The sequence below is a fragment of the Excalfactoria chinensis genome, chromosome 6 (genome assembly GCF_039878825.1).
Source record: "Excalfactoria chinensis isolate bCotChi1 chromosome 6, bCotChi1.hap2, whole genome shotgun sequence".
Taxonomy (NCBI): Eukaryota; Metazoa; Chordata; class Aves; order Galliformes; family Phasianidae; genus Excalfactoria; species Excalfactoria chinensis.
The window spans coordinates 12,568,070-12,583,371 of NC_092830.1; the positions used below are offsets into that span (position 1 = coordinate 12,568,070).

A 15,302-nucleotide genomic window follows, 5' to 3' on the forward strand; every position below is an offset into this window, starting at 1 on the left:
CTACAAGCATGTTGAATATAGCACAGATAAACCCATAGCACAGAAGTCTGTTAACAGGCTAGGGATCTGTGTACCATCCTGCCAGAAATCACCAGTAAATGTTCTTTATTTGCATTGAAGCCATAGTGCTGTACAGTTACTGTAGCAGTTACACACGCTAACTAAAGAATATTTGTATAGTGGCTACAGGTTTTCCCTCAGTTCATTAGGTCATCACAAATTTGGGGCTGGGGAGCACATTCAGCTCATTTACACTTTGCTCTGAAATGTATTGTGTTTAATGACTGGGGGAAAAAATAAATAAATAAATAAAAAGCACTTCCCACTGTGAAAGTCCCTGACAGAAAACTAGAAATGTGAGGTAGGACCCTTATAAGCAAGTCTATGATTTCAAAGCATAAGACGCCTTCAAGCACAAGAGGTTTTATGCCCCTGAATCACAGTATAACTAAAAAAAATATCATGTTTGTGTAATTTTTTAATACAAGATACTGTCCTGTCAATTGGCTTCTATAGTGAAGCAACAACCCAGCCACTTACCTGATAGAGCAACTTTAGCCCTACATGCCATCCGGGCCTTTGTCCCAGTGTCTGACAACCTGCTAAAACAGGAAAAAGGAAAAAAGAAGAAAAGAAGCCTGAGATCCGTGCATTTAGGTCACTGTAACTCAGCCTTTTAAACATTAAAAAACATCAGGGGTACCATGTAATAGCTCATTTCAAAGAATTTTCTTTAAAGTTCAATTTGGCCTCTGGTTTAAGATAAGAGTCATTAGATTCTCAAAGATAATACGGAAGGAAGGTACACCGTCTATTTTCTTAATGCCCTAGAAGATTTTATTCCAAAGCTTATTTAACCTGAGCATTAAAAGTAAATTCATCTTTGATGCCTTTTCCAGCTCCAACAGAATCAAATACATTATTAACTGTTCTCCTTCTGTACACATCAGCGAACAAGCAGCTTCATTTATTGGTTCTATTGTTGGTTACAGAGAAATGCTTCCTTCTCTATTAACAGAGACCAATTACAAAATGCTGCATTGTTAGAATTGTGATCTTACATACGGGCAGACCATTTGTTAAGTAGCTAGAGTGTAAACCTCAGCCTGAATCTTACATTCAATCAAAATAATCTACTGATAATGACTAACAGAAATCCTTCTGTCTGCCACTGCTCAAACTGCCTAACTGAATAAGGTTCTAATCACAGAATGTATCATGACTTCTTCAGAAATAACAGATCGCAGATGTATGTAAGAAGGACAATATTTAGTTGAAATCCCAAAGCATTTCCTGAACTTACTTTCTCAGACATCATCATCTTATCTGGATTGTGTTTTAACAAAATTCCACAGCTCAGTAAGTACAAAAGCATTGCAAGTGTATTATCAAGTGCACAATCAAAGATGAGATCTAAATGGTAAACAAATAATCCTACAACATGTATCTGTTCTGATGATCCTTGCTGACGATTGAAAGGACCCCCTAAAGACGGGTCTAAGCTGAGTCAATTAACAACTCAGCCAACTTCAAGAAGACTCCACTGGATCACTTAGTCTGGAGAAGAGGAAGATCAGGGGAGACCTTATTACCCTCCACAACTACCTAAAAGGAGGTTGTTGCAAAGCAGGGGTCAGCCTCTTCTCCCAGGTAACTAGTGACAGGACAAGATAGAATGGCCTCAGACTGTGCCAGAGGAGGTTTGGGATAGATAACAGGAAAAGCTTCTTTTCTGAAAGAGAGGTCAAGCTCCAGAACAGTCTGTCCAGGGGGGTGGTGGAGTCACTGCCCCCGGAGGCATTCGAGAACGTGGTACTAAGGGATGTGGTTTAGTGGGCAATATTGGTGGTAGGTGGATAGTTGGACAGGATGGATGACCTCGGAGGTCTTTTCTAAACTAAGTATCTGTGCCATGTTACAGACATCAAAGACCAAGAGTTGTGTGCCGATTTACACATACATATTTCACGTTAGACCATCGTTAAAAATATAAATAAAAAACAAATCACTATAAAGGTCATTACTTCATAAGAAAAAGCAATACAATTGCAATAATTACACAAATTAAAATGCTAGTTTTCAAAATCAGCTTTCATAATCATAGTTGACATAGTCAGAAAATGCAATTCTCTCCTTTGTAATGATACATTTCTGAAAGCAAAAAAATAGCAGGTTATTCCTAGGGATCCAATATACTGAAGCTAAGCATGTACTTGAAGAGCTTCTACACTGAACTGCAACACAGTTATTTCATTAAAGAACCTGAAAGCAATTGTGTCTCCACACCACAATTCATAACACTGCCTCCAAAATCTATTCCATTGGGGAAAAAAAAAGCCTTATCCAAATAAACAGTGTATACTTGAGCTCAATCAAGACATAAAATGAGAATACTGGTTATTAAACAGACTTAGTATTCATGAAGTTGTACTTTTATTCTGTTGATGTAGTTAACAAAGTGGCCAGCAGAGGGTACCAATTAGCCATGATAATTCTGTCATTAAAGAGACCTTAGGAATAGAAGGAACAAAAAGTATGCATGTACTTTGATTGGAATAATTTTGTCTTGTTCCTTAAGAACAGGCTAGACATCTTTTTATATGCTAAAGGTAATCAAGAAAATACATCTATGACATTAACTGCTATTCATAAGCTGAACTTGTTTAATGTCAACGATAAAATCTGCCCAGAAAAAGATGACTTGTATTTAATTTTCTAAAATAAAGAAGGATATTGGAATGGTCTTATAAAGCAATGACTTAAAACAACAACGTGCATGTGCATGGTACAAGACAATTCACATACACAAAAGCCCTCTTCATAATGCTCAGTGTGAATTAGAGTTTTTACTCACCACCCTCCAGTCCTGCATGAGACAGGCTCTTCCCTTTGGTTCTGCAGCTCTGTCCTGTATGCACGTATCCGCGCATTGCAGACCATCAGGTTTTTAACTGCTTGCAAAAGCTGGTCTTTCTGTGTGCTCACTGTAAGCAGTTTACAGATGCCTTCCCGTATGCGGATTTCAAAGTTCATCTTTTCTTGGATGTTGCATTCCTAGATATGCAAAAACAACAAAGACTACACATAAATCCACCTGAAAGTAGCCTGACTTTTTAAGGAGCCCTATTTACCATACAGTTGGGACAGAAAGCCCTGGTTAAATTATAAGCAGCCTTTACAGTTATTACTGTAGATTCCAAACCACCTGCTAACAGTAGTTCACCACAGCATCTGAAAGTTACTAAAAAACTATGTGGTTCAGCGTGTCATTTATGGGGTGATAGTATACCCCCTATTCTACAGTCACTGTGAGGCCTAACTGAACAAAGCTTACAGAGTAACTTTTTTTCCCAATGATTTCGAGTGCAGTAATCTTAACACTCAGGAATATCATATTTCAAAACATCTGGAATATTCTACATCTAGTTCTTTGGCTACCTTGAAAAGGGTTGAAAAACACCATTTTTCACTTCTGGTTGACATGACTGGGGTGTCAACTAGATGTGAAAAAGAGGAGAATATCCCAACATTTGACTACTTCAGGCTGTGATGGTGCTCGTCTCATGCTGAAGTTACATCCGTGTCTTGCCTGATGGCACGGTCATGCACCCAGTGATTATTCATTCCAAAGTACGACTTGTCCATCAGTCACTGCATCAGTTCTTCTGAAGGACCGAATATTTTTAAGGTATTATAAGAAATCAACTTCTTCCCATTTCATGAAATGTTTATAAATATACAATATTCTTCACTTGACATTTCAAACAGCTCTATCCAGACTGACCCAGAAGGTGAAGGGCCATTGGCTGTTTGCTGCCTCCAAAGGTGTGCTAGATGCCATGTGATAACAGCTTCCTCATGATGTGCCCTGACCAAGCACAATATTTCTGGCACACAAAAAACAGGTTATCACAGTACTACTGTGAAAACCCAGTACTACTGGGCTTGCAAACACACTGCAGATGAGCGATGAGGCTTTTTTGACACTGAGGAAGTGTCCCAGCTACCTCTGAATTGAAAGAATCATCTGTTTTCAGCTGTATAGAGCTCATACATTTGAAGTCATAACAAGTGCTCTGTGGACAGATCTATAAGCAATTGCCTGAAATTGGTACAATAATTTCAATTTGCAAGTTCAGTATTCCAGCTGATAGAAAAGTACTGGCAATTGGCTCTAACCAGAACAGAAGCAGAAGGGAACTAATTTCCCAACAACTCAAGTACCAGAGAAATGCAGAACCCAAAAGGGGTGAGGCAGATTTTCTACTTGATTGGGACTCGCTGTCATTAGCTGCCTTTGACATGAGAAAGCAACCCTTTATAGCAGTCACAAGCAGCAGGTGGAAGCTCACTGCACAGCCACCAGCTATTCCCTCCTGTCTTTGCAGGAATGGCTTTTATTGCTTTTGAAGGCCTGATGCCATCATCTAAAGAGACTTAATGTTTCAGCTGTTCTTCCATCTGCTCGCAGAACATTTCTCTTTGCAAACCACCCCCATTTGCCAACCCTACAGGAAAAACAGCTCTGGTCCATAAGCCAGCATATTCAGCATATGAATATTCCATATTCAGCACAGCACAGCCCAAGCTGTAACGCTCTATATTTCTAGCTACCTCAAAAACCTTTTGCAGTTTAGAACTCTTATTCTATTTACCAGCCCCTCTGCTAAAGACAGCAGCTTCACTCTTGTTGACATGGGACCTGCTGCCATACAGAAGCATGCACCTCACCTCCCTTATCGCAAAAAAAGTCTTCCTTATATTCAATCTAAATCCCCCCTCCTTTAGTTTGAAAGAATTCCCCCTTATCCTATCACAACACACCCTGCTAAAGGGCCCATCCTCTTTCTTTCTTTCTTATGCCCCCCTGTTAAATACCAAAAGGTTGCTCTCAAGTCTCCCTGGAGCCTTCCCTTTCTTCTCCAGGCTGCACAGCCCATCTCTCTCAGCCTGTCCTCATATGGGAGGTGTTCCATCCCTTGTACCATTTTCCTGGCCCTCCTCTGGCTGTGCTCCAACAGGTTCACATCTCTCCTGTACCGAGGACTCCACATCTGGACACAGTACTCCAGGTGAGGCCTTGCCAGCGCAGAGTAGAAGCACAGGATCACCTCCCTCACCCTGCTAGCCAAGCTTTTGATACAGCCCAGGATTCGGCTGTCTTTCTTGGACTGCAATGGCACATTGCTGGCTCTTGTCCAGTCCGCCATCCACCAGTACCCCCAGCTCCTTTGGCAGGGCTGTGCTCTATCCTTACACTGCCCAGCTTGCACAGGGGGTTGCCACAACCCAGGTGTAAGACCTTGCACTTGGATTTGCTGCAGCTCATCATGTTCATCTGGGCCCACTGCTCCAGCCTGCCTAGGGCTCCGAATGGCGTCTGTCCCTTGGGGGCTGACCAGGTCACACCACACAGCTCGGTGTCATCCACAAAGCTGCTGGGAATGCACTTGATCCCAGGGCTGATGTGGGTAATATAGATGCTAAAGAGCACCGACCGCAGCACCACCCCTGGAGGGCACCGCCCCGTCTCCGTTCTCGTTCCAGAAGGAGAAGCAAATACTTTTTTATTTGAGCCGTTTTTTTATTCCGAGTCCAAATTCACGCAGCCCAGAAAGGCTGAGCAAGGCCCCGCCTGCCCCTACGAAACCATCACTCACTCCTTGAGCCCAAGCAGACGCCACAAAGCCAAAACCCATTGCACAAGTCTCCCAAAGGCACAGCGGTCTCCCCGCGCCGCGGGTACGGCAGGCGGGCTCCCGCGGCAGCACGCGGACAGGAACACGCGTGACGCCCCGCAGCGGGCAACAAAACGCAACGCAACCCGCCCCGTCCCTCCCCTCCTCATCGTCCCGCTCGGTGCCCGCTCCTCACCCGCCCGGTGCCCGCCGCGCCGGCAGCGCCCGCCCCGCTCCGCTGCATCCTCCTCGGCAGCGCCGCCGTTCAAAACTCCCGCCCTCCGCAACGGCCGCCGCCCCGCCCCGCGCGTCCCGAGCAACGGCCGCGTTGGGGCGGCCTGCCCGCGCCGCTCGCTGCGCCGCCTCGGAGCACTGCGGCTGTAGCAGCCCCTGGAAGGACACGCTGTGCCCCAACCCGCCGCACGACATCAGCGCCTCTAAAGCCTTCTTCTTTTTTACCGACAGCGCCCCGGAATCTGCGGCAGCTTCCCAAGAGTCGTAGATGCTAATGACAGTGGTTTGCAGTACAGGCTGTGTAGCAAATCCTCGCCTCAATACGTCCCAGAACGTGACTGCTAACAGCACGAGGAGCACGCGCCTGCAGCCCTTGCAGATCTCTACTGCCTATCTGCTCCTGCGCTGCTCTGCTTTGCATTCACTTACTAGAGACATTGGTTTTTCTCCTTTTCTCTTGCCTCATGATTCATTTCATCTGCCAGATGCTCGATTAAAAAAAATAAATCATAGAATCGCCCAGGTTGGAAAAGACCTTAAAGATCATCGAGTGCAACCACAAGCAAACCATACTACCATACTAACAACCCTCTGCTAAACCCCGTCCCTGAGCACCGCATCCAAACAGGCCCAGGGATGGTGACTCCACCACATCCCCGGGGAGTCTATCCCAGCGCTTAACAACCCTTTCCGTAAAGAAGTTTTTCCTTACACCATCCCAAACTTACCCTGGCGCAACTTGAGGCCATTTCCCACGAATAAATGGAACGTCTCACCCAACTCCTAGTCCTTCTTCCCCCCGGAGCACGAGGCTGAGGCTTTAAGCTGACTTCCTGCAGGAGCAGCGGGGCGGGATGCCGTGCCCACACACAGCCCGCAGCACGTGCGCCCTCCTGCTGCTCTCACACCGATCGAGCAAAGATGGCTTTGTGCCATCTGCGTTACCTGCAGAACCGGGATCCAGCTGGCCGCTGTTCTGCTCCCTCACTTCCAACTAACTCCAGCAGGTAGCAATGGAAACCCTGTCACTGCGTTCTCCTCTCCAGATCGCGCTGAAGGGCCCCAGGACCGGAGAGCACGAGGTGCAGGTCCGGGGCGACCCCGACGGCCCTGCTGGGGCTGCGCACGGCGCGGGCGGGGCGAGCAAAACACAGCCTGCCTGCCGGGGCTGCTCGAGCAAAGGGGCTTTTTTTTCAGCCGAATCCCGCCTTCACACATCCTTTATTCGCCACTCTATTTTGCATTGCAAAGCATTTAGCTTCCTTCGAGCATCAGGGAAACTAGATAGCAGAGGAAAGATCATTGTCTGCCTAAAATCAGCCCTCCTCTTGAGCGTTACGTTATTTTAAATGCTAGGCTCATCATTTTAGTTTAGCAGGTACAAAATGTCTACACCTACTCTTGACAGCACCGCAATATTTGTCTTAATTTCTTGATTCCCACAGCTTGCTACACCTACTCCTTGAATATCATCAGTGTGCCAGTAGAAATCTATTCAACTCTTATTTAGGTTTCACCTGGATGGAAATATAGAAAGATTTGTACTGGATACCCGGAAAAGTATTTGCAAGGCTTTTTAATAACTGGTTCGTACTGAGTTTGCTGTAAATGGAAAAGCAAACCGCTGGTTAACCAGGCACTCTGGAGTTTAGGGTGTTTACCTGCAGGCTTACTGGAGTCAGGGCTAACCTAAAAGGCACAGCTGTTACTCTCATTAACTCGTTCCCTCATTTCAGCCAGCTGAGGTCACTTAAAGTCTTCCCAATGATTTATCTGGACAGAAAGCCAACATTTAGTCCTACAAAACAAATTAAACAGCTTTACTACCTTATTGTCTTACATTTCTGCTTCAGTTTTGACTGGTAATGTGAAAATCATCCAGCCAGCAGCAATAAGCTACCGCTCAACCCTGCTGAGGTTTCACAAAAGCAAAGTTCAAAGGCTGCGTTTCACCCGAGCAGCCTGAAAGTAGACATCTTCTCTAGGGCAGTCACGGACTCAGCCAGTGAACACATCATCCTAAAATAGCCAAGTGCCTAAATTATTTGGGTTGCATCTTCAGTACCTTTCTCTGACAATTAGACACAAAGTAGCTTAACATAACCAACATAACCACTTGTTATCTCAGGTTTACGCAGATTAGGTTTACCTTGAGAGCTTCTTCTGTTCTAATTTCATTGTAAACGTTTTGCAGCCCTCATTCTGCTGCTCTAATGCTCCAGTTGGCACTGGGGTCACCTCTCTGCGCGATGCTTTTCTGTAATACTTATGGCACCTCAATGAACTATCTTGGTAACAACTTCATATTCCCATTGGATTTCCAAAAGAAACAGTAAAAGGCTGAAAAGGAACAAGGAATTGGTTTGCCTTTTTCCAGATAAGAGTCCAGAAACTCTTCTCTGCCCAGTATTCCTTAAGTCAGTCCCATCTCAAAGTGCCTCCCAACTGAAATACTTTAGCCTCTCAAAGACACTGTAGTGGGATAAACGCACTCCAAGTATGTTTTGTAACAGAAATCACAAGCTGCAAAAAAATCCACCGCCACGTGAATTTGGAAAACAATTTCTGAGTTCAAACCTGAGAACATTAAAAGTTGAGTGACACCATGTGACCTCAAACTGCAGCTTCACAATCCTCCGTGTTTTCAAGATGCTCATGCACAAACAAGTTATAAAGCACAGTTAGCCAAGGCTGACCAGTACCAGGTATTCCTGTTTCTGCCTGGGAGACCCAGGGCACTGATTTAGAAGTTGATTCAGCTGTGGTCCTCATGCAGGTGGCAAAGTCATGTTCCTCAGAAGCGCCCTGTTGCACAAGGATCCTCACAGGTGGTTGGCAGCTTCAAACTAGAAGCCCTCCTCCAGCTGAGAAGACGCAGAATGTGGGCACAGTGTCTAATAAAGCATAAGTTTAGCAGCCTTTCCTTACTTTTACTAATATATATGTTCCTCTTTTCAATATGATTTCCTATCTTCACAGAATCTGAAGGACCAAAATTATTTTTAATTCCTTCCAAACTCAAAGTTGTTTGAAACTGACTACTTGGATCCATTACTGATATGGGGACTTTTATGTGAGCACACAAATTGTGGTCATAATAAACTCAGAGAGGTCCTTTCCACTGCTCAATATTAGAAGGATATTCAGTATTAAAAGGCTTTCTAACAGATTCTGTGCTGTCGTGTTCATATTGTACCCAAGTTTCGTTGTTGGACATACAGCCCTGCTTTGATTCCTGATGTATATACTGCAGGTGACATTTGGTGTGTAAAATGCCCTCTCCATGACAGCTGCATTCAAAGCTGGATCCAAAGCTGGATCCAAAGCTGACCGGGCAGCCTACTGGTGAAGTCACCACCTTGTGCTATGGGAGAATCTCACACAGCATTTGATGTTCCACTTTTAGCATCAAGTTTGTTATGATTTTTCCATCTTGCATGTGCAAGTGAAAAGTCACTGGATCACTTAAACAGTTTGTCATGTCAAATTTGAAACAGAGAATAAGTGCTCTGAGAATACTGCAAATCTAAAGATAAACTCCTATATGAGAAAATCGTGACAGAAAGCACTTTGCCTTTGTTACCCACACAACTACCATCTATTTCTGGGAGAACAGTTGTAAGCCACTTCTGACAATAACCTCGCAGTAAAAAGGAGAGATTCTCCATCTAGCTCAATAGCAGGGCCGCTGTCTGAAGGTGGATACAAGCTGAGTATTTGCAGATGGTCTTCTATTCTTTTTTAATACAATTTAGTGAATCTCAGAAGCCCACAACACACAGCAAATGGTCTCTGCTTGAAGTGAGTTTGCCATTTGGTCTGATTTTTTCCAAGTGCCACAGTACAGGCACCTAAGGAGCCAAGAATGGCAGAGCTACGTGGTGTTGAGGCTGAGCAACATCAGGTACCAGGTGGGCAGCCACGAGTGTTGGAGTTCCCTCAGCGCTGCAATACTGCAGTACTAGAGACTATCCCTTAGCAAGGCACATTCTGGGCTGATGGCTGCTACCCCAAATAACTGAGGCACAATAGCCCATATGGAAGGCCCAGAAAACCCACAGCAAATCAACACTATTTCTTTGCATTTCACATTTCTAGGTTGTTTTGATCCTGTCTCAGGGAGGATATTTAAAGGGGCATGGGAAGGAACCTAAGTTTACTACAAATGTTTACTTTATCCTAAGTAGTGTTTCTCATGAGTATGCCATTGGTTCATCTCAGCAGTGGCCCAGTTAGACACAGGGCTGCAAGCGTCTATAGCTCTGTAACACTTCCTGCCACAAAGCTCTTATTTCTTCTGCTCTTTTCTAAGTCATCATTGGGTACTGGTTACATCCGTCAAACTGATCAGGCCAACAAAGGGCCAAAGCAGGAAGGAATAAGGGAGATTTTATTTAAGAGCATGAAAACAACTCGGTTAAAACCAAAGAATAAACAGTTACTACCAACATACCTTTTAAAAGGCACGTAACAACTATTCGTTTCTGGAAATTTCTATCACAAGTTTTAAACCTCTTGTCCTCAAGGAAAACAACACTTGCAGTTATGTCCTATTTCTTAATGAGATGGAGCACAAGAAACCACTGAGCGACCGTGCTTCTATGAAAGAAATATGCCCACAAGAAAAACAAGGGGATCTAAATGTTTAGAAGCACCGGCTTTCCATTCCAAGTGTTCCTAGTTCCTTGTCTCCACCAAACCTCCTCCTAAACCCAAACTCTGCTTGTATTTTCTACTGCTGCCAACATTTGGAGGCAAGGTAGTGCTCTCCTTCAGCTGTACTGAAGAGTTATGAGGCCAGATGGAGGGGGGAGAGCCTGGCTCATTCTGTTTGTTTTTCCTTGTTTCCTATGAGCAGTCTGGAGAGGGTGTTTCCCTCTCCCTTCTAGGCTGTCACAGCAGTGTGAAGTAACTTACCTCCACAAGACCTCAAAACAGACAAAATAGGAAGCATTTGTCTCATCACACACTGCGGATTCTGGGACCAAATTCAAGGCGTAAGGCTGTTCTGGGGGACAAGCCTAGGATCAGAGACAGAGCTTTTTATACAGGTGAGGATTTTTTGTTGAATCGCTCAACAGATCAAAATTGTCCATTTTCACATAAGAGGGACTAAAATATATTTTTCCAGAGGTAGAGAGATCTAAGGACAGAAACATCCTGCAAAGCAAATGAGGTCTTGTTAATTCCTTACACTCAAAGAGAGGGCAGGATGTTTTCATCCTATTTCAGGCTATGATTTCAGCGTAGGATGGGCCAAATACTTTATTCTGTTACTTCACCTCCCTTTGAAGTCGACCCAGAGGAAGGGAATGGAACTGGACTACGTCTATGCTCTTCCCAATGTGAGATGGAAACATTTCTTGCTAATAATAGCATTATTTGCCTAACAAGACAACCCATATTTATTCACCATTATGAAAAAGCAGCGGTTGAATAGCAAATATGAGTACTATATTTCACCTGAGGTTGGATTGTCAGAGATTTCTATAATCCTCTTAGCCATTTTATGGCCTGTTAAATGAGCTGAGACAACACTTCGTGTCATTGTTAGTATTTTAAATTACAAGTAATGGTAACAATAAAGAGCACCTCATGTTTTTACAGACAATTTAATCGAGAAGAATAAAAACTACTAGTTATGCTTAGATGCATGTATGAGCTACACAAACACACATATATTTAATTGCTTATTTTAGAAAACAATATGAGTCGTAGGAAGCCATTTCTAGCACTAGATCCCGTGTTTGTGCGCTATCAACTAAGTGGAATCACGTGGTTTAAAGAAAACCCAACAAACAGGATTAAAAGTTTCAAGAGGGAATGGGAAGCTGAGAACGTGCCCAAACTCAGTTCTGAAATGCTCACGTGAGTGTAACATACAAATTAGTCAGTGAGCCAGGAGACAAAAGCAAGCCCCATTTGGATGGGAACAGCTGGTGTTCTGTTTCTGCTCTGTGCAGGAGGATCTGTTAGGATATACCTAACTGCCACCTAGGTGCAAGAAATCTGAGGAAAAGATAGAAAGCCCCATGCTGCACAACTCCATTTCTTTTCCTTTAGTCAGGATATATTCAGTTTCCAGTCTCACGCTGCACTAGCAGCACTGAATCACAGTCTTTGGGACCTACTATCTGAAAGAGAAGTTATGTGAAAACATCTGTTTTCAGCAGTCTTGTTTTATATCAGCTGTCACATCCTTCAAATTATGTACTCTCACATTTTCATTGCAGATGTGGCAGTGGCAGGAGCACAGCATTTTCCAGAGCTGCATCTTTTATTTATGCAGTTTTGCAGTTTTTTCCATGGATTGTTATCCGTGCTGCCTGCTGCCTGCTTGCTACCTGCATGTATCGTTAGACCTCAGAAGTTCCTTGCACTTCTTATCCCCTATCAATGAGGACATCATCAACCTCAGAGCCTTCTTTTGAAAAGAATCTGCATAAAGCCATCAGCTAAAAGCCATTAGCTAAAAATTATTTCACGTGGAAGGCACTTGGTATGAGCTTTTAAAAGAAACTCCTTACCATCCTATGTCCACTGCAGAAAGAACACCAGCAGAACGAAATAGCTTGAACTTCCACTTTGATGGTGTGCTTTGTATTTTCTCTCCTTTTGAGAAAACATCTATATTTTAACAAGTCCCAAAGAGGGAAAGGCTTTGCTGTAGGGTGAAACGTTCCTTTAAAGAAGCTATCCTGGCATGTTTTTTACTGTATTTCACTCTGCTTTTTTTCTTTTTTTTTTTTTTTTCCGAGTGGGACAGCTTCATCCTGAAAGGACCCCTTCCTGCAGCAGACTGCATCTCACTTTGGAAGACCTCTGGGAACAGCAATTACTCCCCACCTCTTGGCTCTGTTCCATCATCTCATCACTCAATTCACAATTCTGCAGGCTAATCATACAATTAATGCCTGGAATGTACCTCTCTTGCTGTACAGAGCTGGCTTAAGTAAGGCAACTTTGCTGTGGCCATGTTCCTACTGAAGTGCCCCCACTGTCACCAGCAACGCCGTGACTCTGCGCTGCCACTATCTGTCCCCATACCAGAACTGGAAGACTCAGTGGTGCTGCCAAAGGGCTGCTGCCCTGCTGAGCATCTCAGAAGGACAACAGTCCGGGGAGCAGAGAGACAGCTGTGTTACAGGGCTGCGCCCATTCTGGTGCTCCCCTAGGAAAAGGCAGCAGAAACTTCAGGTGTTCCTGTCCCTTGAAGGCCTCCTCCCAGGGTTACAGTGCCCTGGGACTTCTGCTTGCAGCAGAGCAGCCTCCATCCAGCACAGAGGCAGGTCCAAGCATGGGGCCGCTACCAAAGCAGCTCACACTGCCCACTGGAGCATGTCCGACATAGCCCACGTTGGGTGTCCCCATTTTTATATGGAAAGAGAAGCCTCAACAGGGGAAGTAATTTGTAAAAAAAGGGGCTGCATCCAGAACACAGCCAGGAGTGGGCACCCAGCCTAGCTCTGCCAGCTTTTTGAGCCCACACAACTCTTCCCCTTTATAATGAGCACATTAAACCCATCATAGCAACCCAGCTGCAAGAAGTTCCTCCAGCTCTTCCTCTCTCTGGAGGTGTTAGTTATATTTTATTACATCTCCTAGCTAACCAAAGTAACTTTTTTTGAGGAAAACGTAAGATGGCTGAAAGGCAGGCCGTTCCCACAGCTGACACTCCTCAATCTTCTCCCGTCTTTTAGAAAATATGCCTGGAGCCATCTCACCACATCACAGCCAAACCGCCGTGACCTGACAGCTCTCATCGGGTATGGGAAGAACAGTGCAAATCAACCCACATGAACACTGCGCTCCTTTTCTAACCAGAAAAGCATGAAACAGTACAGGTAGAGAAGCGTAAAGTTGAACAGCTTCAAGCTTCAGATAGGGCTAGCCTACAAGATCACTAAGGAGATCCAAAAGTACTGGAAGCTGGTATCAGCCTTGGCCCAACAAACTGCTGCAGGAGCAAGAGCAGCCACACAGCGTGCAGCCTCTTCTTGTTGTGACAGCAAAACTCATTTGAAAATGCAGTCTTTACCTTTAAAAAAAAAAAATCAAAAGCTGAATTGACTTTCAATGATCAGATCTAAGACTCCCCTAAAGAGCAGCAACAAGCTAGCCAGCACTCGGTAGCCACCCAAAGCCAGTGTATATGTTCCTCTTCTTCTTAGTTCAGTGTTGCTGTAAGTACTGTGCTGCTCAGTTATTCCGCCATAAATGCGCTGCAGAGTCTTTTTCCTTCTAGGTGGGCATGGGTGCCTGTGACAGCAACATAAACTTTGTTGTATGTCTGATCCACTTAGAATTTATCTGCTCACAAAGCTAACTTGAGTCCTGGTCTGAGCACCACTACCATATGAGTCACTGAAATAGCTCTTACAGGTTTTCTAAGGTCTTTCATTAGATTTTATTCCTGCTTTGCAATAAAAAAGAAAGGAAGTGCTAAATACTAAACGTGGGTAAGTTTCAGCATCTCAAGTAACACGTGCATGTGTAGTTCATGCTCAAACACTGAGAAAAGCACCGTGCCTTCCAGCATCCAGACAAATGGAACTGGAAAGATGCACCGTTTTCACACACAGGTTTACAGCGCAGTGGGGGGGGATGTGGTACTTGCCAGAGCCCAACCCAAAATCTCGTCTGTATGCAGCAGTAAAGCGCGTGCATTTGTGTGTACGTATATTCACACACTGCTCTATAAAACATCCACAACAGAAACTCAGTACAGATTCACATCTCCTACAATCTGACTGGAGTACACAGTGATGACCAGAGCAGGGAGAGTGGGCGTGATGAGCAGAGACTAACCTCTCTGCCACTCCTTTTCAAAGCCAACTAGTGAACAAACAAGGCAGAGCAGAGGCTGATGAATGCAGCCAAACTGTTAGTGGAGAATCCAGCTCTATGCCACAAGAAAAAAATCAAACAGCAAACATTTCAGCATTGGGAGCCTGAGGGGAAAGTGGCTACAAATAAAACAGAACTGACTCACCTACCCTCCTTGTCTGGGATGGGGAAAAAACAGAAGATAAACAACATGTGTAGCTATTGCAAAGGAAACTGGTTTCTCTCAGCTACTTTCAGTAAAGTGGAATTGTCCACCAAACAAAATTTACTTCTCTTCTGAAGCATGATTTACATAGGAAGAGGTCTGCTGATCAGTTTCCCACCCCAGATCAGCAGCTATGGGACCAGGCATGGCAAGTACAGATCACTGCCTGAAAAAGTTGAATATTGTGAACATTTTGCACACTGCACCAGGCAGGCTGGGACATGCAGGCTTCACTGAAATAACACTTACCCTTCTGGAAGCCTGACTGCAAAATGTTTAAAAGAGATTTTGAAAGAAAGAGATGCATACAAATAACTGGGGTAATGCCTCCCCAGCAC

At 44.3% G+C, this 15,302-nt stretch overlaps 1 protein-coding gene across 7 annotated transcripts in view; it reads right to left on the reverse strand.

The window, feature by feature from the left end:
• Window positions 1-15,302, reverse strand: part of RTKN2 (rhotekin 2) — a 119,823-nt gene that overhangs the window by 32,071 nt on the left and 72,450 nt on the right. For 3 of the 7 annotated variants that reach the window (XM_072340134.1, XM_072340135.1, XM_072340128.1), the window contains exons 3-4: window positions 2,855-3,054; window positions 541-599 (exon numbers count right to left, since the gene is read on the reverse strand). In XM_072340134.1, coding sequence (XP_072196235.1) covers window positions 541-599; window positions 2,855-3,054 — 259 coding nt within the window. Of the gene's footprint in view, window positions 1-540; window positions 600-2,854; window positions 3,055-5,874; window positions 5,934-6,640; window positions 7,097-8,489; window positions 8,542-15,302 lie in introns of those variants that run through there. The other 4 variants (XM_072340132.1, XM_072340133.1, XM_072340130.1 and 1 more) reach the window with 4 other exon arrangements.